The sequence below is a fragment of the Gadus morhua genome, chromosome 16 (genome assembly GCF_902167405.1).
Source record: "Gadus morhua chromosome 16, gadMor3.0, whole genome shotgun sequence".
Taxonomy (NCBI): Eukaryota; Metazoa; Chordata; class Actinopteri; order Gadiformes; family Gadidae; genus Gadus; species Gadus morhua.
Genome location: NC_044063.1, coordinates 17,686,674 through 17,708,971, shown reverse-complemented (window position 1 = coordinate 17,708,971; position 22,298 = coordinate 17,686,674). Strand labels below are relative to the sequence as shown.

Below are 22,298 nucleotides of genomic sequence, written 5' to 3'. Positions count from 1 at the left end.
AGCTGGCCCCCTGATTAATCTAAAGCCCCCTGCACTCGCATCTACTGTACTTCCTGCTTCCTCACCACCCAGCGGCTCTCTGAAAGCCAAATTACAACGCAATGTCAACCAACAATTAACAAGGTCGAGGGTGGATGGAAAATCGATGGAACAACGGATTTGTAATTATTTTAGAAGTCAATTTCCTTTCCACTGGGGTAGTGAGGGTCTGTGTGTGGCACAGCACAATTTTTAACTCTTTAATTACATGTTCGGTTTAGTTTTGCTCATTGTCCTTGCACGTTCAAGAAAGCTTTATTGGTTCCCATTCAAAGGATACTCATTAACACGAGCTCCCCTGACAAGCGAGAATATAACTATATATATATATATATATATATATAGTGTAGTCATTCAATGGGTTATTACAGGCCATGTTAAATATAACCGTAACGGCATCATAATATATACTCTTGCACTACACAACATTTAATTGCATCATATAATATTACCCGAGGTCTTCCAAAAACACAGAACACACATTATTCAAACAATAATGACACACAATAATGTATTTCCTGTCAAATCAAATCAAGGTTAGCTTGGCATCTATGGTGCCTAACCCCCACATCCACCAACCTCCTCCAGGTGCAGCTTCTCCGTGGCTTCGGCCTGGGGACTCCAGAAAGCCTGCACCAACGGGTAGAGTCGTGTCCAAGCCCCAAGGGCACCCCCAGGGACAGCTTCCACTCCTGCCACTCCCCGGACGTGGAGGATACCGCGGACCTGGTAGGCCAACGGTTCAAATTGGATTTCTAATTCCTATTAAACTCCCCTCTCCCCTCCGATCGGTCATTATCTGTGCGTATTGGTATCGCGGTGTTGGAGATAAGCCCTAATTGGATGGCAATGTCGTGTGCATACTTGATGTTCCGGCCTGTGGTTTTGCGTCAGTATCGGTAATGACTTAGTCAACTTTTGTTGTCTTGCTTCCAGTCAGTCTCTCGTTTCATTGCAGCCATCTAATTTCTCCCCAGTTATAGTAAACGTCCACGCCGTCACAAACGTACTAATGAGCCCAAGAGGTTCACCCCAGAGACCAGCGTGTCCTTGGCATACGAGGAGCCGAGACGTTTGACAGTGGAGATTTTGAATAGATCTAATCATGTTGATAATTACAACCCAGGCAATTAGCAGGAAAAAAAAAACAGAGACTGTTTCTGTAAGCTCATTAAGAGATGGCATTTTGAACTCCGCGGCAATGTCGTTATTATGAGTGTGTCTTGCAAACATGTGAATAATCGTCCTATCCTCCCTGCAATAGGCTTGTTTATCCCTTGGCCTGATAGCGTTAATGTACATAATCCATGCATACAATTAATATGTATACCCATTCCACGTCGACCACAGAGTCTTGACCATTCCATCATATCCCGCCCCCTCCTCCCCCTCCTGCAGGACCCAGCGTCCCCCAGTACCGTCAGCAGCCCCTCCTCCTCCCGTCTCGTCGCCCAGATCATCGGAGCTGAGGACGACTACTTTGATTCGGACCAGGAGCAGGTAAGCCCCCGACTGGAAGACGAGAGACGGCTCTCATTTGCAACAGTGACCATTAAAAACACTGCTGCCAATGGATGGATGGAGCTTGAAAGACCGTCCGTCATATCAGTGTCACAACGTGGTCAAGATATTTTCTTTCTGATGTCTAATTAGTGGTTACATTTAGATTTTTTTTAATGAGGACATTCTGGTGTCACCGAGACCAAAACCGGCATCAACCGGCAAACTCTTAACTCTTGAATACGTCTCCTGACTCCCCGAGTCCCTTGCCTACTTTCTGCTGCTTCTCCTAGTCATAACTGTCTGGCCAAACGGTGCAGGGGGCGGAGAAGGCCACCAGCCTGGCATGGCATTGCATTGCGTAGCATGGGCGGAAGATAACGCAGACTCTCTCTCTTTCAGACAAACGGCCAGTGTAACAGCTTCCAGAGCATCGAGCTGATCAAGTCGCGGCCCGCCCATCTAGCAGCCTTCCTGCACCACGTCATCTCTCAGTTCGACCCCGCTCCACTGGTGAGAGACCCACCGCCTCCACCCCATCCCTTTAATACCAGTTGTAGATATGCAGAGAAGGGTTGGCATGTTGTAGCTACCCCATCCCTTTAATACCAGTCGTAGATATACAGAGAAGTGTTGGCATGTTTCTTTTAGCTCCCTGTTGTGGTGTTCCTTCTAATCCTTGTTTTGTCTCGTGGGGTCAGTTGTGCTACCTCTATGCTGATCTGTACAAGCAGACCAACTCCAAAGAGACCAGGAGGGTTTTTATGGATCTGCACAACTTCTTCATTGACCGGGGAGCCGTGAGTATTTCTTGGATTTGTTAATAAACCTTAATAAACTCTTTTGGCTTGTTTCCATGTAGACTCGGCCAGTTTGTTTTCTGAGCTGTTTTAACACTATTAATACATGTTCTTTCTCCTTTCATGCAGCATTTAAAAGTCACAGTCCCAGAGACCATGGCCACTGATCTCGGTGAGTGTATTTGCATACGGCGTATGCTTCGTTATCTTCCTCAGCTCTATTCTAAGTTAACTGGTAACCTGATTGTTGGCATTTATACTCGGGTTGGCTCACTTCAAACAGTCGTCTCGGTGGTCTGTGATTTGATCACTTAGACACTGTGCACTCTCCCAGCTGAAGTGCTAAAAAAAAAATCAAGCGCTCCAATGATTTGGAAAGTATTGCTTTGAACTTCACTTTGATGGCACGTAGTCACTGTGGACATGCAGCCATGCTTGTGTCAAATCCCCTGAGGGAGGGTTTGTGTGTGTGTGTGTGTGTGTGTGCCTGTGTGTGTGTGTGTACCTTGGCCTGTGCGTGTGTATGTGTGCGCGTGTGTGTGTGTGTGTGTGTGAGCAACTGCAGTTTTACACACTTGCTGTCTGTTCCGGAAATTAGCAATAAATAAACGGTGAACTACCTGAACCGCATTTGTTTAAAGCAGTCAGCTGTGAAACGTCTTCATTTTTACCTCACAGGCCTTCGATTATCTTATATTTTTGTGACTTTGAAATGCCATGCCTTCTTCAAGTGACACCTTTTCTGAAACGTGTACATTTGCAATGTCAGACCGACGGCGGACAGAGCTGATACCAGAGGAGCTCAACCGGCAGCACGTGCACACCCTGCAGGAATCCCTCCTCCCAGACATCCAGAGGAACCTGGATGACTTCAGGTGAAGCACGCCACTCATATTCTATCATGCGCATTGTATCGGAATGCAGGAATGGCCTAAAACATCCCATTCCAGACGACTTGCACGGGAAAAGCATAACCATGTGTGCTCCATCAGGATAAAAACCACATTGCTTTGATTAGCTGGCGCAGGTCCACCCACTTAACCTCAGCCGTCCACGGCACTCGACCGTGACACCTCATCCCTTCCATCCATCAATCGACGCAAACACTACAGGGCCTTTTGCGTCGTCCCGGCGATCAGCGCATCACACGGAGCCGCCTCCTGTTTTGTGTTTTGTCCCGCAGGCACAAGCGCAGCATGGGCCTGACGCTGGCCGAGGCGGAGCTGACCCGGCTGGACCAGGAGCGGACCAGGGATCGCGTCGCCCTGGATAGGGAGCGCTCCTACGCCGAGAGCATCGTCACCAAGATAGAGGACGTCCTGTGAGTCGGAGGGCAACCGCATCCTGCTGCAGGCGCAGCAAAGTGCGGTGCAGCTCTCTGCTGCTGCTCGCTGCCACCGTGGCTAAATACAACCCAGTCACCCCCCCCCCCCCTCCCAAAGTTTTTTTATGTAACTCTTTTCTCTTTCCTTTTTTCCCCCTGATTTCTCGCATTCCAGGTTGACGACGCAGAACACGGAGGAAGAGAAATGGTGAGTGTCTCCGTGCTAAGGCTCGGAGGACTTTCTTTGTGCAAAGGGCTACGGGTGAAGTGTTATTATGGGTCTCGCCTCGGTTCTCATGGCGGCTTTTATCTTTCATTACCCGTAATGAGAATACTTTGGCTTTTTCCTGGCACAAGTGGTGTTTCGATCCAATGATGTTCCTGTCAAAGGCTGCGTCACAACACTCAATTAGCCTGCGTATATTTAGGATATTAAAACGACTCGTCCGGTCTGATAATTGCTAGTATATTAAAATGATTCGCCTGGTCGGAATGATTTCAAGTATGAATTGCCTGTTTATATAACTTTATAACTGCATGGCGTGCTATCTTCGACTCCGTTCCGCTCAAGGCGTTTTGCAAAGTAATGACGTTCCCGCTAACAGATGGGCTTTCCCTGAAGTAAGCATTATATTTATATTGCATATATTCACAAGTAGGACACAGCCTGGCTTTGAACGCTATGTGGCTTAAGCAATCATAGCCCCCCCCCCCCCGCGAACATGTAGCGCAAATGTGCTCAGGGTCATGATGCTAAGAGGACATATGTCATGTGATAGACCAATTCTTCTTGTAATATTTCAGATTAAAAAGCACAATGGGGTTATAATCCAGATGATATTGAAAGCAGTTGTTGTGTGTGTCGCTCCCTAGCACTACCATGCAATACGTCATCCTGACGTACATGAAGCACCTTGGCGTGAGATGCAAAGAGCCGCGCAGCCTGGAGTCCAAGCGGGTCCGCATCAACTTCCTGCCCAAGATCAAGGTACTTGACTGGCACCAATCGGTAGAGCCAAGATGGCGCCCGGGAGGCTGCCGTCTTGGCTCAACCGGGTGCTCTCTAAGCAGGGAGCGCATCCGATGGAGCCAAGATGGCAGCCTCCGGCCGCCATCTTGGCTCCACCCAATGCTCTCCCTGCTTTGGTGCCGACCTGGTACATGGTCTCAAAGTGGACCCTCCTCACCCTCCCGTTCCCTCCCTTCTGTCGCCTTTAACCGCGCGCAGAAGAGCATCAAGACTGAAAAAGACGGCGAGGAGAAGGTGAAGAAACCCCGGTTTCCCAGCATCCTCGGGCCTCAGCGCCGGCCGAGCCGCGTGGAAGCCGGCTCAGGTGAGCCGTCACAGAGCGACACAGAGTGGCAGGGCCACTCAGGCCCTGTGGGCCTGAGGGTCTGTTTTGCAACACTGGTTGTCCTGATGGTATTTTCCCCTCCCCTCCTCTTATCGCAGTGGGCAAGGCTTTGGAAGCACGGGCCCGGCCGCAGAAGCAGCTCTCCCAGCCCACGCTGGGGGCCAACGAGTACCTGGAGAGAGGGGGTCTGCGCAGCAGCCAGTCCAGCGAAGGCTCGGAGCTCATGCACTCCTCGCCCCACACAACCTCACCCCCCAACAGTGCCAGCTACAGCCCGGACACCAGCAGAGACGTCGATTTCGGTGTGCCATCCGGATTTAATTGGTGGATCTTCCCTTGGTATGCTGGGGAGTCTTCTGTCGTGTAACCGTCGCCATGTGCTTCAGGTGGGACCCCGACCTCCGGCGGTGGCTCCAGACTGAGTGACGGCCTCCAGACGGACCCCCTGGACGGGCTCCCTTACCCTGCCTCGCACTTTGACCTCTATGCACTGGACCAACTGCAGGAAGAGGAGAGGGAGAATGACCGGTGAGTTGCCAAGCCTTTGTTCATTGATTGTGATCATGCATGCCATGCCTTAGGAATGGCGGTGGCTGGTGCAATTGATTCATTTGGCATTGTCCCTGCTAACAAAAGTTATTTTTAAAATCGTACTGATTCTGAGCATGTACTTTATCTTCATAGGGTTACTGACGGAACACCCAAGGTCATACGGAGGTAACTATGACTACGCCTTTTTATTTTTTATCGGATCTATGTCCTTGGACCCGAGAATGAAGAGAGACTAACCCTTTGTGTGTGTGTGTGTGTGTGTGTGTGTGTGTGTGTGTGTGTGTGTGTGTGTGTGTGTGTGTGTGTGTGTGTGTGTGTGTGTGTGTGTGTGTGTGTGTGTGTGTGCGTGTGTGCGTGCGTGTGTGCGTGTGTGTGTGCGTGTGTGTGCGCGTGTGTGTGCGTGTGTGTGTGCGTGTGTGTGTGTGTGTGCGCGCGCAGACTCGAGGGACTGAGCGGCACAGATGTTCAGAGCGAGGACGACCAGGGCACGGACTCGGAGCTGGACCTGTTGAACTGGCAGCAGCTGGTGGGGAAGGAGGTGCTGGCCGGCCTCAGGCCCCACGACATCAAGAGGCAGGAGGTCATCAACGGTGAGCCGACCCCGTTCCAGAAACACCCTGTTGGTTTGATATTCATTCCTCAAACTGGCGTCCTCTAATCAATGCTTTGGTGGTTTGCCCCGTCCAGAGCTGTTCTGCACTGAGAGGGCCCACGTGCGCATGCTGCGGGTGCTGGACCTGGTCTTCTACCAGAAGCTCTCAAAGGAGGCCCTCCTGCCAGCCGCAGACATCAGAAGCATCTTCACCAATCTGGAGGAGGTCCTGCAGCTGCATGGTACAAACACAAACAGGCGCACCATGCGCTCCTGCAGAACCAGACAGACGGACATGAGTTCTCCTGAACGCCCGAACTGAAGCCCGCATTCACAGACACATACAGAAAAGTGTTTAAGGGTATATTAAAATCGTTAATCTGTGTTTGCTAAATATACACACTGGGAGCATAAGCAGCATTGCTGACTCTTCCTTTCCACTGCCTCCCACTGGCCATCACCTTCTGGCGGTAGCAACTACGTGTGTGTTGGAACTCTTTGCTCAACCACTGCACCACGTGTATTTAGATTTTTTTTTATCATTTGCATACAGTGGCATATAGTGGTACTCCTAAAGTCAAAGGTCGGGAACCACTGCTCTTTGTCCTCTCCCTCTTTAGTCAGCAAGAGGGGGGGAGTGCCTAACGTGTGAAGTAGAGAGCTGAAAGTCCTGTGAGACTGTGAAAGCATGCTCCCTAGGGTCTCCGCTAGGTCACCCACTTCCTAGGATGCTACTGTTCCATGTACCGTGAAGCTCCCTGATTAAACATCACAATATTAAATAAGAGCGGTTATTAATTTATGCAAAATATTTATCTGATGTGGGTGAAAAGCTGGCTGTTTTGCATTTCAACACAGAAGTCGGAAAATATGTATGTGTGAGTTACTTGAAAAGCGAGGCAACGACATTGCATGTATACATCTAGATGTCTATAAATGTTGATCTGAGAGAGGGTTGTTTGGGTGAGAGTGTGGAATATTTTAATCGTTAATTAGTGGGGGGGGCTATCAGCATACCTCGCATCAAAAGTCACCGCCCGCTACTGCTTTCCTATGCTTGTTATCTGGGCTACATCCACGCATACACCAACGTTTTTTATTCTGATTTGAATTTTCAGTTTCCATACTGGAGCAAATGGCAGCCATTCGGAAGAAGAATGAGTCCTCAGTAATTGATCAGATAGGAGATGACTTGCTCTCTTGGGTGAGTACAATTTTGCAGGGCTGAAATTGTATTCTCCCTTCGGAAACATTTCCCCCCTTTTGAATCCATCTCAAGAAGAGTGATGTGGTAAGAGAGAAGAAAAAACAGTTTCCTGCTCAAACAAATTGGACTGGTGCACGGAATGGCTTTATGTGTACGTCAAGGAAAACACCAGCAGCAACCGATTGCCTATTCCCTTCTCAGATGTTTTGTATTTTGTGTTTACTGAATCACAGTTCGGCATCGTTAAATAGAGAGCCAATTATCTGATGTGTTGTGTGTTTATTTATGCATATTTTGAGTATTCTTTTCTGGCATTATGGGTGTTTGTTAGGATATAATATACATTATAATGAGGCAAAAGTCATTCCAATTTATGTTGAGTAATGATGAGCAATAAAATAATAGTTGGTAGCATCTGCAGCAAGATATAGTGTAAAGAGCCAATAAGCAACTGACCTCCACGACCCACCCATATGTGAAGGAAACGGGTTAAACGTTTCCCTCAGGCCACGGTTAATCAATCTGGTCGACACACGCAACCCCCCATACAAGGAGGAAACAGGTTAACCGTTTCCCTCTTTCCCCCCCTAATCAATCTGGTCTAAACACAATTGAGCCATCAAGGAGGCTCCATCCTCTGATTAAATCACCCGGCCATCTCCATGACCACTAATCCTAACCACCCACCTACCTGGGCTCCAGTTCAGCGGTGGCGAGGAGGTGAAGATCAAGCAGGCAGTGGGGACATTCTGCAGCAACCAGCCCTTCTCCTTGGAGTTCATCAAGACCAGGCAGAAGAAGGACTCCCGCTTCAACGCCTTCATACAGGTACGCACAACCACTACCACAACAACAACCAAGACACTTATGGGTAGGGGAGAAAAATACGAGCGTGTGTGCGTGTGTGTGTGTTTGTGTGTAATTGCTGGCAATGCAGCAAGAGAGGGGAAGTGGTGTTTAAAAGGGTCGTTACAGTGATGAATAGGCTATAGATTGCCTTTTCATCAACCTATTTTTTTTCTTTTTGGTAAGTGTTGTTACTGCCGCAAATAAGCACTGCAGCCAGGTTGCTTGGCTTATTGTATCATTAATCACTGCAGTTTGTGAGCATACCCTGGCAAGACTTGTACGTAAACATGTGACGTGAACATACAAAAACTATTTTCTACAAATTGCAGAAGGAGCAAGTAGCTATTTAATAGGGTTAGGTTCGAGGGTTAACCCTAACCCTCAGGGGGTCAACTCTCATCTCTATTCTATCATTAGAAATGAATACTGTAGTTTACATGAACATCATTAGTTAATGACTATTTGACCCTTAGCTAAAAGTTAATTAACCGTTATTTAATAGTTAATGCTCACTGCTGCATTAACTAATGTTAATTAAACGGTTATTATTGTACCCTTTTTGTGAAAGTGTATCATTGCATTTTTAACAGTATCTTTTATTGGATGAATGGATGAATTGTTAGATGGAAGGCATTTTTTTATATGATAGAATAGACACGCTTTTAGCGTAAGCCCTTTTTTGTTTTATGACTGGCGACCCGCCTCAGTCAATTATATAGTTATATTGAGAAACCTTTTATGGAAGTGTTCCGTCGTTGAACTTTTCGTTTTGAAGTATGAGGCATTACTGAGTATGTTAATGCTTTTAAAGTCACAATTCGGTCCATTTTTCTGGTCCTTTTCACCATAAACTCGAAAACATCACATGCTTTAATGGATTCTCAAAGGTTCAGTGCAACACGGGCAGGCATTATTGCATTGCAGATAATGTGGAAAATAATTGAAACGTGACCTTATAATACTCTAGGTACTGCAGCGACAAGCAAGTAATATTACATTTGCATTTGGAATAGAACATGTGGTCCGTCTCAGAATGGAACATCTCGTCTCCCTTATTAAAAAGCCGGATGCCAATTTATTACATAAAGGTCAGAGAGGCATTTATTGTAGCTCAGAAGTAACTAGTGGATGAAGCAGCCGGTAGATGCAGCCTGCTAAACGATACTTTTGCCATTTAATGTCCACCAACCATGCACCTCTTTTGTCTCGCTCTCCCGTCTGCCGGCAGGAGGCGGAGAGCAACAGACTCTGTCGCCGGCTGCAGCTGAAGGACATCATCCCCGTGGAGATGCAGCGGCTCACCAAGTACCCCTTGCTCCTCGACAACATCATCAAATACACAGGTAGCTCACCCTTCCCCCGACGCGTCCTGGAGGTCCACCTCACACCACTGGCTCTGTTCCCTCTGCCGTAGTCACCGCAGGTTAAGTAGGCACTGGAAAGCCACCTCGTTTATACCCCAATAGATGTTCCGGCCTGGGAGCCCCCCCCTGCCGGCCACACGCCCACCGGTTCATTTGGAAACGCTACTCCCACCGGGCCCCCCTGCCCGCGTTCTCTCATGACTGTTAAGCGCTCCCCGCTGGCTTGAGTGGCGACGGCGTGCTGGTCCTGGCGGCCCAGCGGCTCCTCGCACGCTGTGCGGCGAGCTCGCCGCGGCGTAACTGATAGCTTTTTCGTCCGCTCCACCGCTGGGCCCTCATCCGCCCCCTGTTGGATCCCGGTGAGGACCAGGGCTGGGAGGGCTGCCGGAGGATTGCCTGCACCACTTTCCAGTTTCAAATACTTATTCTCTTTTTTTATGTTGTGCAGTTTGCTGACCTTGCCTGCTTTGCTGCACTTTTACGGTGGATAATGGGGTAATGATCTCCCATATCGGGCGACGCCACAGTATGATGGAAAACAAGTTGACTAGTGCTAAACCTATAAACTGAGGATGCTAGAGTTACACAGTACTCTAAACAACCTTTCTCCCTTTCATGCTCTATAGCATGAGCATGCTAAACACCAGCTAGGTTTTTCTGGGCCCTCCAGACAAGGAGACTGGGTGGGGATGTTGAAAGCCGGTTTATTGTCCGGTTCGCAGACAATGATGCATGACGATGGTGCTCCTTGTTGCCATGCAGTGTGTGAGTGTGTGTGGGGATGAATGGTTTAACCAATGCACAACAGGTGTGCATACTCACCAAGCCCCAGAGTCCAATCAGTCTGACTCTTGGCCGGTTGAGGCTGCTTAAACCAGCTATCATCCACACACACTCCCCACACGCATTGAATTGCAAGTCAATACATTAGTGGTGTAATAACAGCAAATACAGTAATTACCATTGAATAATGTATTATACGTATTGCCATGGAAACTCAACCTATAACACATGATAGATCTCCTTGTTTTTTCTTCCAACCACCGCTGTAGGCAGTAGGGAAAAAGCTATGGAGTTAATATAAAATTGGGGGGGGGGGGGAACAAAAGCAAATTAAGTCTTATAAGACCGGAGCTCTCCATAGCAGCATGCCTACCATTAGTAAGTTACAAAGACAAATGGTGAGATTATCATTTTAATGGTCCGGGTGCAGTAATGCACATTGTGGGAAATGTCTCCCCCATTATTTGGGGCCATCATTTTCATCCTGGCTGGGGTTTGGGTTCACACTGCGAGGACACTCTGACAATAAAGCAGAAAGGGCTATTATAGGATCCCAATGCCTGCTGTGCTTTATCATAATGTCTGAGAGTGATGGTGGGTGAGTACGTCTCCCCCCCCGGCAGTAGTTGGACCAGATTTCAGCCGTGGTTTGATGTCCTTACTGTACCGACAGCAATATGTATTTTGACCTTCTTATGACAAATATGCTTAATGTAATTCGCTTTGGATAAAAGCGTCGGCTAAATGCTCTAAATTTGAATCTAAATGTCATCACTGTCAGACAATGCAGCGGAGAAGGACAAGCTGAAGCAGGCCAGCGACTGCTGTAGGAAGATCCTGAGTCACGTCAACCAGGCCGTGAAGGAATCTGAGGACAAGCAGGTACGCCCCTCGTTCAATGGCTTCCCTTGATCTGTCATTCACCCGCTTTCCTGTCTTTCCATGTGTTCGAGCTTCACTTCACTTCAGTTTGGTTGGTTCAGTGACAGGACTCGCCCTCCTGCAGTGTGCTTATTGACCACTCCCTAACCCCCCCTCCACCCCCCGTCGCTTGTTTCCCTGCAGAGGCTAGAGGACTACCAGAGACGACTGGACCTCTCCTCTCTGAAGCAGACCGACAACCCCATGATCCTGGAGCTCAAGGTGAGTCTTGTCTTCCATGCTAAGAGAGAAGGCAATTTTTGGTCGCAAGGAAAAGCTGCTCACTTGGTATTGGTCGCTGATTCTCTCTCTCTGTGTGTGTGTGTGTGTGTGTGTGTGTGTGTGTGTGTGTGTGTGTGTGTGTGTGTGTGTGTGTGTGTGTGTGTGTGTGTGTGTGTGTGTGTGTGTGTGTGTGTGTGTGTGTGTGTTTTTTTTTTGACCAGAACCTGGATCTCACCAAGAGGACCCTGGTGCACGAGGGACCGTTGTCGTGGAAAGTGAACAAAGACAAGACTATTGGTACGTTGCTCATCATGTCTATCATCACGTTTGCATCTCAATATTAATTTCAGTCAGGCCTTGGCTGGGCAGCAATTTTTCACATACGGCCGCAGCCATAAGATGTTTGAAAAACATCAGCCAATCAGAGTAATACTCGTTGACACATATTGATGCCATATTCGTTTAAAAGTAAAGCAAAAACACTCAAATCTTAGAGAAGCCTTCACATTCCCCGATCCTCCATTGTTGTTTTATTGATAAGACTGCTGCGCTCCTCGTTCCCCATGAACTGAAGCCCCGTCCTGTGAGGGTGGATTGGTTGTAGCTTTCCATCTTTTTTATGGAAAGCCTTTCAATCAGAATCAAGGCCTGACGTGTCCGCAGCGAGAAACCAAACGTGGACTCACAAGAGGGTCTCACAGGGTGATGAGCGTTGCTTCTGGAGGTCACGCAATCCACGACGGCCGCACGGTAACCTCGTTTGGTTTACCCTTGTTCCCTGTCAGAGCTGTACACGCTGCTACTGGAGGACATCCTGGTGCTGCTGCAGAAGCAGGACGAGCGTCTGATCCTCAAGTGCCACAGTAAAAACCTGGCCGGCAGCGCGGACACCAAGCACATCTTCAGTCCCATCATCAAGCTCAACACCGTGCTGGTCCGCTCCGTGGCAACAGGTCAGCATCAATAACGGCCTAATGGTCGGCCATCATTGGTCATCATCATCCTTGGCACTGAACACAGACCAACACCTCCTCTGGCTTTCCGCTCGGAAGGGCAGTTAAAATGTGACACTGACTCTAAATCCAGGGCAGGCCACTCTAACTTATGGCTTTGTCCTTCTCCTCTGTGTAGACAACAAGTCATTCTTCGTCCTCTCCATGTCCGACAATGGCGCCCAAATTTACGAGCTCATGGCGCCAACCGTCTCGGACCAGCAAACGTGAGTGTTCTCTGCCTCCGGCGTTCACAAGGCTTCAGGGCCGGCGGCGGTGGCAGCAGCTGTTGTTGTTGTTGTTGTTGTTGTTGCTGCGTGTTCTAACAATAACCGGCCCGCTATCTTCTCCTCCCTCCACCAGGTGGCAACGTCTGATCACACAGAGGGCGGACGCCATGAAGGTGAAGCCTCACAGCGTCATCCCGCTGCCACAGACCGAGTACGTGCCTCCCCTCCTCCTCCTCCTCGCGAGCGGCTAGCGCGGATCGCTTTTGTGCGCCCTGAAGCTTATCGCGCGGCACATTATTCATTCTCCTAACTTCAATTCCAGTGCATCCACCAGCGGCGAGCGGGACGGCGTGGAGATGATCACCGCCGGCGTCTCCCGCCCGAGCAAAGACTCGGACCGCACGTCGACAGGCAGCACCCAATCCAGCGGTAAACCCCCCCCGAACGCTTTTATTGAGATACGATCGAGCAGATGAATGAGCGTGTTAATGTGTTCTGCTGAGATTGATCCTGGCTGTTGTGTGTTTCCACCCCCCACCCCACCCCCCCCCCCCCCCCACCCCACCCCGCCCCTGGCTCAGAGCTCAAAGAGAGCGGTGCGGAGCCTGGACCCGTGGCGCTGGGTTCCACACCAGGCACTAATCCCTTTGAAGGAGCCAAGCCCTGCAAGGGGGGGGCGCAGGACGAGGAGGAGGAGGAGGAGGGGGAGGAAGGCTTCGTCGACCCGGAGCACTCTTATCGAGCGGCTGAAGAAGGCCGGGAGGGGGACTCGTTCAGCCTGTACCCGTCCAGGGCAGACGAAGCGCTCAAGACATGTAAGCGACACCCCCCTGGGGGACCCCGCGCCGGCGACCCAGCGGACACGTTTGGTCGCAGACGCGCTCGGCGGTCCGGGTTGATGTTTTGTTACGAGGCAGAGTGTTTCTGTCCAAAGCAACTCTGCAACGAATTGACACACACAAAGCGGGGGTTAGTGCCTAAAGGTTCGGCTGTGGTACACCAGAGATCAAACCAACTCAGCCGCCGTACCATCATGCATGCCCGCCTTACTCAAATCCTATGCTAAACGTCAGTGTTGCCCCGCAAGCACTTTCGCGTCAACTTGCCAGCTCCGTTGCTCCAGTCACATAAATATGAAAGCTGGGTTTATTTATTCCGAGGTTTTTCTGCACGCGGCGTGATATAGAAGCCTGACGGGGGAACGTCCAGTCGAATCAATAGGACGGGCTTACTGAGATTGGTCGCTGTTCATTCTGTCGACTCCCCGACTCCCTCTCTGCGCGTGGTTGTGAATCCTCTCTCCCTGATCCTCCCCCCCCCCCCCCCCCCCTCTGCCGTTGCAGTGGCGTCGTTGAAGCAGGCGCTGGTCACCCAGCTCATGTCCCAGGAAGCCAGCGAGCGTGTCCAGCGCTGCTCGGGGGCGCGCCTGCTGCGGACCACCTCCCTGCGGACCCCCGTGGACGGCCGCGCGCGCATCCTGGTGCACAACGGCTCGGAGAAGGGCCCGGTGCAGACGGACGACCCCGCCCAGGACCTGGGCTCCGGGGACACGGGGTTCTTCGACTCCCCCGAGGACTATGGTGAGGCAAACATACGGATACAGCAAAAAGTGGAAAACGCCATAGAGTATAATTGGTCACCGACAAATCAGACTTTAGTTAACGTCTAAAGTCTGAACACAGACGAGCTCCAACCCTGGTAGAATGCTGCCAGAGGCGGGGATCTGTAAGCAAGTAATTGGCAAACACAAACTTGGCCAGCAGTAGCAAACTGCCCAGTAAAGTTTTCAAGTCAACACTGTGCAGACTGGTCACTGTAGAGATGCACTTATTAAAACCCCCTTCGCAAAGCTTCATCTACTCATGCAAATCAGATTTTGTCGGTAGAAAGTATCCTCAACGAAACGGCAGAACGAGGGGGCAACTCTACCCCTCGCAGCTTATGGTTAAAGGCCTGTGCTCTGTGCCGTCTCTACCCTCATACATTCTACTACACCCTAGTCGGACTGCTGCATCCAAGATTACTGCTTAAAAGTTCCGTGAGGCACATTACTCATTTGGGCACATTTTATAGTTTCCCCCATTTTATGCCATTCCTCTTCTGCTCGTTTCACACCTTGATTCATCCCAGTCAACGTGTGCGCATGCTTGTGTGCGCACGTGTGTACTGATGTGTGTGTGTGTGTGTGTGTGTGCGTACTGATCTTTGTGTGTGTGCTTGTGCTTGTGTGCTTGTGTTAATAGGGCCCGACCAATATTGATTTTTGAGTGCCGATGCCGATTATTTTCAGAGAAAAATGACGATTGCGATTTAATCGGCCGATTAAAAAAAAAAAAAAAAAACTCAAATATACTTTAAACACTTTTGACGAATATGTGAATTGAATGCAGAACCTTTTGAGTGTTTTAGAATACATTTACAGTCAAAAATGAGTGTAATGTAAAATGTAAAATAAATAACTAACTCCCAATGTGCTGCGCTCGTGAGCAGTGACTAACACGTGCGTGCTGAGCAGTATGGTCTCACCGTTAGAGTCTACAGTGTAACAAATTAACATGGCCTGGGACCTAAAGAAAAACAGGCACAACATGCTCAAACAACGCGTCTTGTGTACATTGGTGAGGTGAGCGCGCAGCTGCCTGAGCGAGCATGCTTTCATGTTGTACGGTAAAATTCAATCTCCTCTTTTTTACTCCAGCTAAAGTTGTTAGTTAGCAAGGCGAGTAGGAGCGCAATCTGCAGGATACTAAGCGCAATAACATTTCAAAAAAAATAAATAAATAAATAAATAAAAAAAAAAAAAAAAAAAGTTGTAATCAGCGTCTTTTTGGCAGATGTCGATTATTTTCAAAAAGGCTATAATCGGCCGATTAAATCGGCAGGCCGATGAATCGGTCGGGCCCTGGTGTGTACTGATGTGTGATGTGTTTGGCTCCCCAAAGCAGGATCCCTGGTCCTGGAGGGATACGGTGGGCCGGGAGAGAGCAGCACAGACGACGAGGTGGCGGGTGGCGCGGGCAAGCAGCTGAGCGCCTCGCGGAGCTGCCCGGCCGACTCGGGCATCAACCTGAGGTTCTCCACGACGTCGCAGGCCGGCAGTCTGTCCACCTTCAGCCGACAGGTCCTCTCTCACCTCCGCAGCCTGCAGGCCAACCTCAGCTATCTGAAGGTAACGCTCTCCTTCTGTTTGTCCCTCTGTCTGCCTCTCTGTGACCTCCATCTCTGTCTCTCTCTGTGGTCTACGTCTCTATCTGTCGCCCTTTTATTTCTGTCCATCACTGTCGGTCTTGCGCTTGTCTCCGTCTTTCTCTCTCTGTCTCTGTCTCCGTCTCCGTCTCCGTCTCCGTCTCTGTCTCTGTTTCTCTCTCTGTCTGTCTCTGTCACTGTCTCTGTCTCTCTCTCTGTCACTGTCTCTGTCTCTCTCTCTCTCTCTCTCTCTCTCTCTCTCTCTCTCTCTCTCTCTCTCTGTCTCTCTCTGTCTCTGTCTCTGTCTCTGTCTCTGTCTCTGTCTCCGTCTTTCTCTCTCTGTCTCTGTCTCTGTCTCTCTCTGTCTCTGTCTCTGTCTCTTCTGTCTGTCTCTGTCTCTGTCTCTGTCCTTCCTTCCTACCCTTCACTCCGCCCCAACACTCAGAGCCTGACGTAACGTCATGTTTTATTGTTTTGTTTTCGTTTTCTGTCCGTAGGAGGTGGAAGCCAAATATAATAATTTAATACGGCAAAGGTCAGAGAAACCTGCGCCAGACATGGAGGGGAACAAAGGTAACTCATTTTGCTTCCTTGTCAACCCAAAAAAAAGCAAAAGCCACAGATTTTTATTGAAGAAACGCGCCTGTGCCTAATCCCAGCTCTCCCTTCTCTCCCTCCCCAGATAAGAGATAGGGCCGCTCCCACACGGCTCCCCCGGTCCGGTCCCAAAGAGGAAGGGTTGACTCTTAAGTTGTTGTTCCTACTTCATGGGCCCTAACGGATTACCTGGACGACCCCCATAAGCTTGACCTCTCACTGCTGAGACACCCCCCCCCCCCTCACCCCCTGCCCATGGTTGCCACAGAAACGAGAGACTGAGCATGAGCAGACACTGTTCAAGGGTTGAGAGATGTGTCCCCATGCCCTCCCCCCCCAAACCCCACCACCTCCATCAGCACAAGGCAATCAGGGAAGTGGAACTGCCCCCCCCCTCCTCACCCGTCTGCAGTCTCTCCCCCGTCCCTCTCTCCCAGAACTCCCTGCGAGAAAGAGAACTTATACCAAAATGTACAAAGATGTGTGTTACGAACTCATATATATATCTATACATATATATGAATATATATCTATACATATATATATGAAACGCACAGAAGAAAAGGACAAATTTTAAGATAATGTATTATGTTTTTTCTTTTTTTTATCCCAAGATGTATTTATTTTCTTTCTTTCCATTCTCTTTTTAAAGTGTTTCCCACGTTGGCTTGCATGTGTTTGGCTGCGGTATTCCGGGGCGTTCGTGATTGCTTATCCCAGCGCCGCGTGTGCAGCGAGTCGGTGTGACTTTTGACACCTAGCACGCTAGCTTAGCCCCCCCCCCCCCCCCCCTCCTTTCAAACAAGCAGCAAGAAATGGCCTGAATATATCTAGAGAGAGAGAGAGAGAGAGAGAGCCCAGAGTTGCACTGGTCAACCTGTTTCAACTCTAGAAGCGTATTTCAAGGACTAGAATTTTCCAGATAAATTCTAGGGTTGGATTTAACTAGAATGAAGAGTCAACCGGGCTCTGATCTGGTCTGATGTGTTCTACAACCCCCCTCCCTCCTCCTCCCCCACCCCGTCCCCCGCCGCTAAAGAGGTGCTATTACGCCTCTTTTCCTCTACCCATGTAGACTACCCTGACATCTGACTCCCACTCCCTTCTGTTCCTGCCTAAGACACGCCCAGCCGTGGGTGTGTCTGTTCCTTCACAATACATACCCATCCGTGGGTGTGTCTTAATAAGACACGCCCACACATGGGTGTGTCTGTTCCTTCATAAGACACGCCCACACGTGGGTGTGTCTGTTCCTTCATAAGACACGCCCAGCCGTGGGTGTCCCCGTGCGTCCCCTCACGCAGCTCCGTCACCGTGCTGCTGCTGCCACCACGTTGTTATTTATCCTCTCTCCCCTCTCCGCGTCGTGTGTCCGCTCCGTGTCGCCCTACCGAAAAGGGCTGTGTTGCCTGACCGCCCCCCCTCCTCTCTCTCCTCACCGGGAGAGCACCCAGGAGACGCTGCGTGTATTGGCTTCAGACTGGGTGCACGCCTCCCTCCTCTTCCGCTGCCGCTGGCTGTTCGCCAAGCCTGGTATTCTAATAATAATAATGTCACATGGTTCAACACATATATTGTACAATGATCAAGTTGGAAAGGCTATGCATAACTTTAATAAATAAATCGTGCCACGCCACATTTAAAAAAGGAACTTGTTTTGTCTTTTTAGTTTTTAGTTTTTAGTTTATTTGACTTTTTGAAGATGAATTATCTTCGGTGGGAACACTATTTAACCTGAGGTTGTGTTACAATCGGTTTTTGTTTAGGGCAGAAGCATATCTTTACTTTAATGTCATGTTGGATGAAACAGCATGTCAGTTGTAGACCAGTCAAAAAGTATGTGTTTGCATACTGATTTTGCCGGCAAAGCCTTCCTTTGCTACTATATAGTACAAAAGATATCGAAAAAGTATTTCACCCAAGGTTCGACTCAGGAATTTGCAAAGATTTGTTCACCCCTCATTCTTTAATTTTGTTAACCAAAGCTGTTTAAAGTGCTAGTATGATGGTTGGACTTTTCTTTAAAGGATTCAGAACAACAATGGAAACCTATGGCTCCCAGGACAAAGGCTATTTCTGCCATTAATTTGACTGACATAAAACATGGTCAGCCGCCTGCCAAGCTTAAAACAATACACCACTTGCACATTCTGTTAATTTGTTTGCAGTTGTGTGGGTCAAGTGTTTCCTTCTTTAACAAAAGTATTTTAATAGTAAGACATGTATTTGAGCTGCTGCTTTTATTAAAAGTATCTGCGCTCCTCTTGCTCTACTGATTTCTTGTTGAATATCGGGTATCATGTATCATTGTGTATCATCAAGACACAATCATTTCTTTTTTTTGGAGCAACACGTTGGCAAGCAGAGCTGGGCTAAAGAGAGGACGACTCAACCGTTCCCTTTTTCTTTTTTTTTTTCACCAGTAGGTGGCAAACATTTACCAACAACCAAATATCACGACCCACCCTGAACGCCGCAGTGGCATCAGTGGTTTATCATAAACCACGAAGAACTTGCGGATATCCGCAAGTTCTTCTGAGACGTCGAAAGCAACATAGGCTACTGATTTTTCAAAACACTTTGATGACAAACTGTCAAATCGATAATCAATTATGTGAATTGTGTAGAATCAAGCATAAACGTTAATATCCACCGTGTGTCGTGTGCACTGAAAGTCAGAAGGCACACATATTGGTTTTCAGTGTTTTTGAACGGTTTTCGATTTCCTTTTCTAAGTGAAATAATCTATATCTCCCCCTCTCTCTGTTCGTATAACGCACTACTTAGCTGAAGAAGAGCCCTGAGATGGCGGTAGAAGACATGGATAAAGGTGGAGGGTTGAAGGGCGATTTAAGACAAAGAAAAAAAGTTGGCAGGTGCGGAGATTGGCAGCGAAGATGGCGAAAGGTAGAATGGAGAGAGAGAGAGAGAGAGAGAGAGAGAGAGAGAGAGAGAGAGAGAGAGAGAGAGAGAGAGAGAGAGAGAGAGAGAGAGAGAGAGAGAGAGAGAGAGAGAGAGAGAGAGAGAGAGAGAGAGAGAGAGAGAGAGGGAGGGAGGGAGGGAGGGAGGGAGGGAGGGAGGGAGGGAGGGAGGGAGAGTGAGTGAGCGGAGGAGCGGTAATTGATTGTCACACATTCCACATGCACCCTTCAGCGGGCTAATTGGAGTGTGGCAGACACAAAGGGAAGAACGCGTTGTCAGGCATGAGGAGCCCTCCAAGGTGGCCTTGCTTACCTTCGAGTCCCCCTCCCCAATCTCCCTCCACCACATCGGCCCTGCACATGCAGCAGCAGCATCATGACCTGTATGTTATGACAGCACTACTTGAGATGAAAACTTGTTTTATCCGGCTAAAGGGAGAACGAGGTCATGGGGGTGTGGGGGGTCAGCCATAACAACTAAAGTATCCTGTTTGATATCAATGTCGTTGTTTGCATTGTGTATGTTTATTCATAGGCCGGGTTTATCTTTCTTTCTCTTCCTACACTGAGCAATCTTCTTTTAATCTCGTAGAGAAGCACTTGGAAATGGGAGTATAAAACCAAATGAAGAACTGTCCGCCTCGGTGCAATCCGCTGCAGATTTGCATAGATTTTGCATACATTGGGGAAGAGCTGTAGTTCATTCGTTTTGCTGATGATTTGTATTGCATCGGATTGCTGTCTGAGGATCGTTTTTGGGATGTGTGCCATGTGTTGCTGCCTTGGGGTTTAATGCAGTGATAAGGACGCGAGACTAAACAGCTCACCTGTGACGACGAGAGGGAGGGGGGGGGGATTACACCAATGTTTAGCAGATTTACCCCCAAAGAGCTTTGCGCAATCATTATACTCTCACTCCAAATGTGTAAACAATGCAGATGAGAGAAATGGCACATACGGGCGTGCATCTCCAAAGACGCTATAATTATTTGTTTTGGTTGTCCAAAGAATTTTTGGACAAATGCATTTTGGCACCATTTTTCATGCCATGTCTGCTCACAGATTGGTGTGCCCGTTTCTTGGCAAGCCTTCGTCGTGCCGTTTGACTTCTTGAAATAAATCAGGTTCCCACTTTTAATGATGGCGTAAGTGGCGCTTCTGACCTGCCCACTCATGCAGATGAGCTGATGAATGTCAGCCCTCTTCGCAAATTATCGTCCCTTCTTTATGTTTTCTCTCTTGTTTTGTTTTTTACCATCGATTAGGCATAGAAAAGCTGTAAATCATTTCGATAGAGCTCATGGGTTGATCACTGTATCATAGATAAAAGGGCTGAGACTACAGGTGAAGAATCATCATTTATTTTGGGAGAGTCGGTCCTGGTAATTAGATGAACTGACAGTGACCCCTAGTTTCCTTCTCTCAGAGATGAACGAGTTTGTTTACAATCCTGTTCCAGTGCTTTAAACATGCTTACCGTTCGCCGTTTTTATCCTCGAGGCTGTAAAAGTGAATTACTTTCTAGCCTTTTTTAAAAGGCTTATTCTAGTATCAGGTCACACTTAAGTTGAGAGAAAATGTGGCATTGATCATTGATAGTAACCCTGTCACTTAAAAAATAGGCCCGCAACCTGAAGACCCCGTAACCTCAAGAGGATTTATTGCAGGGGAACATAGGCCTACCATTTCCCTCCGTGGAGCAAGAAGCCAATAGGCGATGGATGGTCATGGCCGATCAATGCTCCCTCCCGCCGATTGATTCGACCACGTCCTCTCTATAGTAATCACTCAGCCATGCTGTCATCACGCCGCTTGATTGACACCCCCCGGTCCCTCAGGTGTATGTGGTGTGGTCTGGTGTGTGGTGGTGTAGGCGTGGAAAGAACGCGCTGCGTTGCTGATAAGCTCTGCCACTGAATGAACGGGGCTTCATAAAAAGGCGGGGACGTCGCATGAGGGAGTTGAGGGAGGAGGGGGAGGGAGCACGGCCAAGGGGTGTTTTAATTGAAAAGAGAACAGAAAGGAACATGGCGTAGCACAGAGATACAACGCATGTAAACTCCCCGGTGATATCGACAACCGCCAAGGCTTGGCTCGGAGTTACCCCCCCCCCCCCCCCCCCCCCAAATGTCTAATTACGGCTCAGCACAATGATGGAGTAGCTGGAGAAAGAGCTGCAGCCAGCTGCCTTTGGGCTTCCCAGTTCAGTGTGGTGTGAAAGGTAAACTGTGTCAGAAACACACAGCCACGCAGTGCCTCAACTGTGACCCCCAGACGCTGGCCTGGCTCTCTTAATGCTATGGAGATGCAGTAGAAATCAATGGAGCTTCTGGCAGGAAGGGCTTGCACCCATTTTGGCCATCTTCCTGGCTTAGCACTTTATGTCTGTCTGCTTTTTGGACATTTTCTTTGGAAATTGCATTTAGCAATACTGAGAGCAGGCTTGGAGCCTGCACTTATTGTGCAGTTTGAGTCGTTAAAAGTAAAATTAATCTTTTTTAGTTAGTTAATCTTGGACGTAAAAACACAAGGCAACATTTTATTGATACCTGCGGTAAAGTCTTCATAGTCCTCAGATTAATACAATTATTATTGGGATGTGTGTGTGTGTGTGTGTGTGTGTGTGTGTGTGTGTTTTTTGAGTGGCCGTCTATTAAAGCAATTCAATTCACGATAATAACACATTCCGGCTGAGAAGCTGCAAAAAAACAATTTGAAAACGATTGTCAATAACATTGATCTGATTTATAGAACACATTTGGGAATAATAAGGGTTATTCGATTAATTTGGGCTATTGTATGGCTCTTATAATGAGTTGTGCCCCCGGTGGATTTCAAAGCCCACGTTTTCCTGCCGTTCTGTG

The 22,298-nt window shown here is 48.6% G+C and overlaps 1 protein-coding gene across 3 annotated transcripts in view; it reads left to right on the top strand.

The window, feature by feature from the left end:
* The window catches only part of arhgef12a (Rho guanine nucleotide exchange factor (GEF) 12a), a 38,257-nt gene extending 20,093 nt beyond the window's left edge, over positions 1–18,164 (top strand). For 2 of the 3 annotated variants that reach the window (XM_030381297.1, XM_030381295.1), the window contains 30 exons: positions 628–768; positions 1,438–1,539; positions 1,942–2,052; positions 2,241–2,339; positions 2,469–2,511; positions 3,109–3,214; positions 3,523–3,660; positions 3,839–3,871; positions 4,537–4,651; positions 4,892–4,997; positions 5,117–5,320; positions 5,405–5,546; positions 5,703–5,735; positions 6,009–6,160; positions 6,258–6,404; positions 7,281–7,366; positions 8,072–8,197; positions 9,447–9,561; positions 11,147–11,247; positions 11,431–11,508; positions 11,730–11,805; positions 12,294–12,461; positions 12,640–12,727; positions 12,864–12,941; positions 13,053–13,159; positions 13,312–13,545; positions 14,074–14,310; positions 15,673–15,899; positions 16,414–16,489; positions 16,599–18,164. In XM_030381297.1, coding sequence (XP_030237157.1) covers positions 628–768; positions 1,438–1,539; positions 1,942–2,052; positions 2,241–2,339; positions 2,469–2,511; positions 3,109–3,214; positions 3,523–3,660; positions 3,839–3,871; positions 4,537–4,651; positions 4,892–4,997; positions 5,117–5,320; positions 5,405–5,546; positions 5,703–5,735; positions 6,009–6,160; positions 6,258–6,404; positions 7,281–7,366; positions 8,072–8,197; positions 9,447–9,561; positions 11,147–11,247; positions 11,431–11,508; positions 11,730–11,805; positions 12,294–12,461; positions 12,640–12,727; positions 12,864–12,941; positions 13,053–13,159; positions 13,312–13,545; positions 14,074–14,310; positions 15,673–15,899; positions 16,414–16,489; positions 16,599–16,609 — 3,480 coding nt within the window. In that variant the 3' untranslated portion in view covers positions 16,610–18,164. The remainder of the gene's footprint in view (positions 1–627; positions 769–1,437; positions 1,540–1,941; positions 2,053–2,240; positions 2,340–2,468; positions 2,512–3,108; positions 3,215–3,522; positions 3,661–3,838; positions 3,872–4,536; positions 4,652–4,891; positions 4,998–5,116; positions 5,321–5,404; positions 5,547–5,702; positions 5,736–6,008; positions 6,161–6,257; positions 6,405–7,280; positions 7,367–8,071; positions 8,198–9,446; positions 9,562–11,146; positions 11,248–11,430; positions 11,509–11,729; positions 11,806–12,293; positions 12,462–12,639; positions 12,728–12,863; positions 12,942–13,052; positions 13,160–13,311; positions 13,546–14,073; positions 14,311–15,672; positions 15,900–16,413; positions 16,490–16,598) is intronic. The other variant, XM_030381296.1, reaches the window with a different exon arrangement.
* The last annotated feature ends 4,134 nt before the right edge of the window (positions 18,165–22,298 follow it).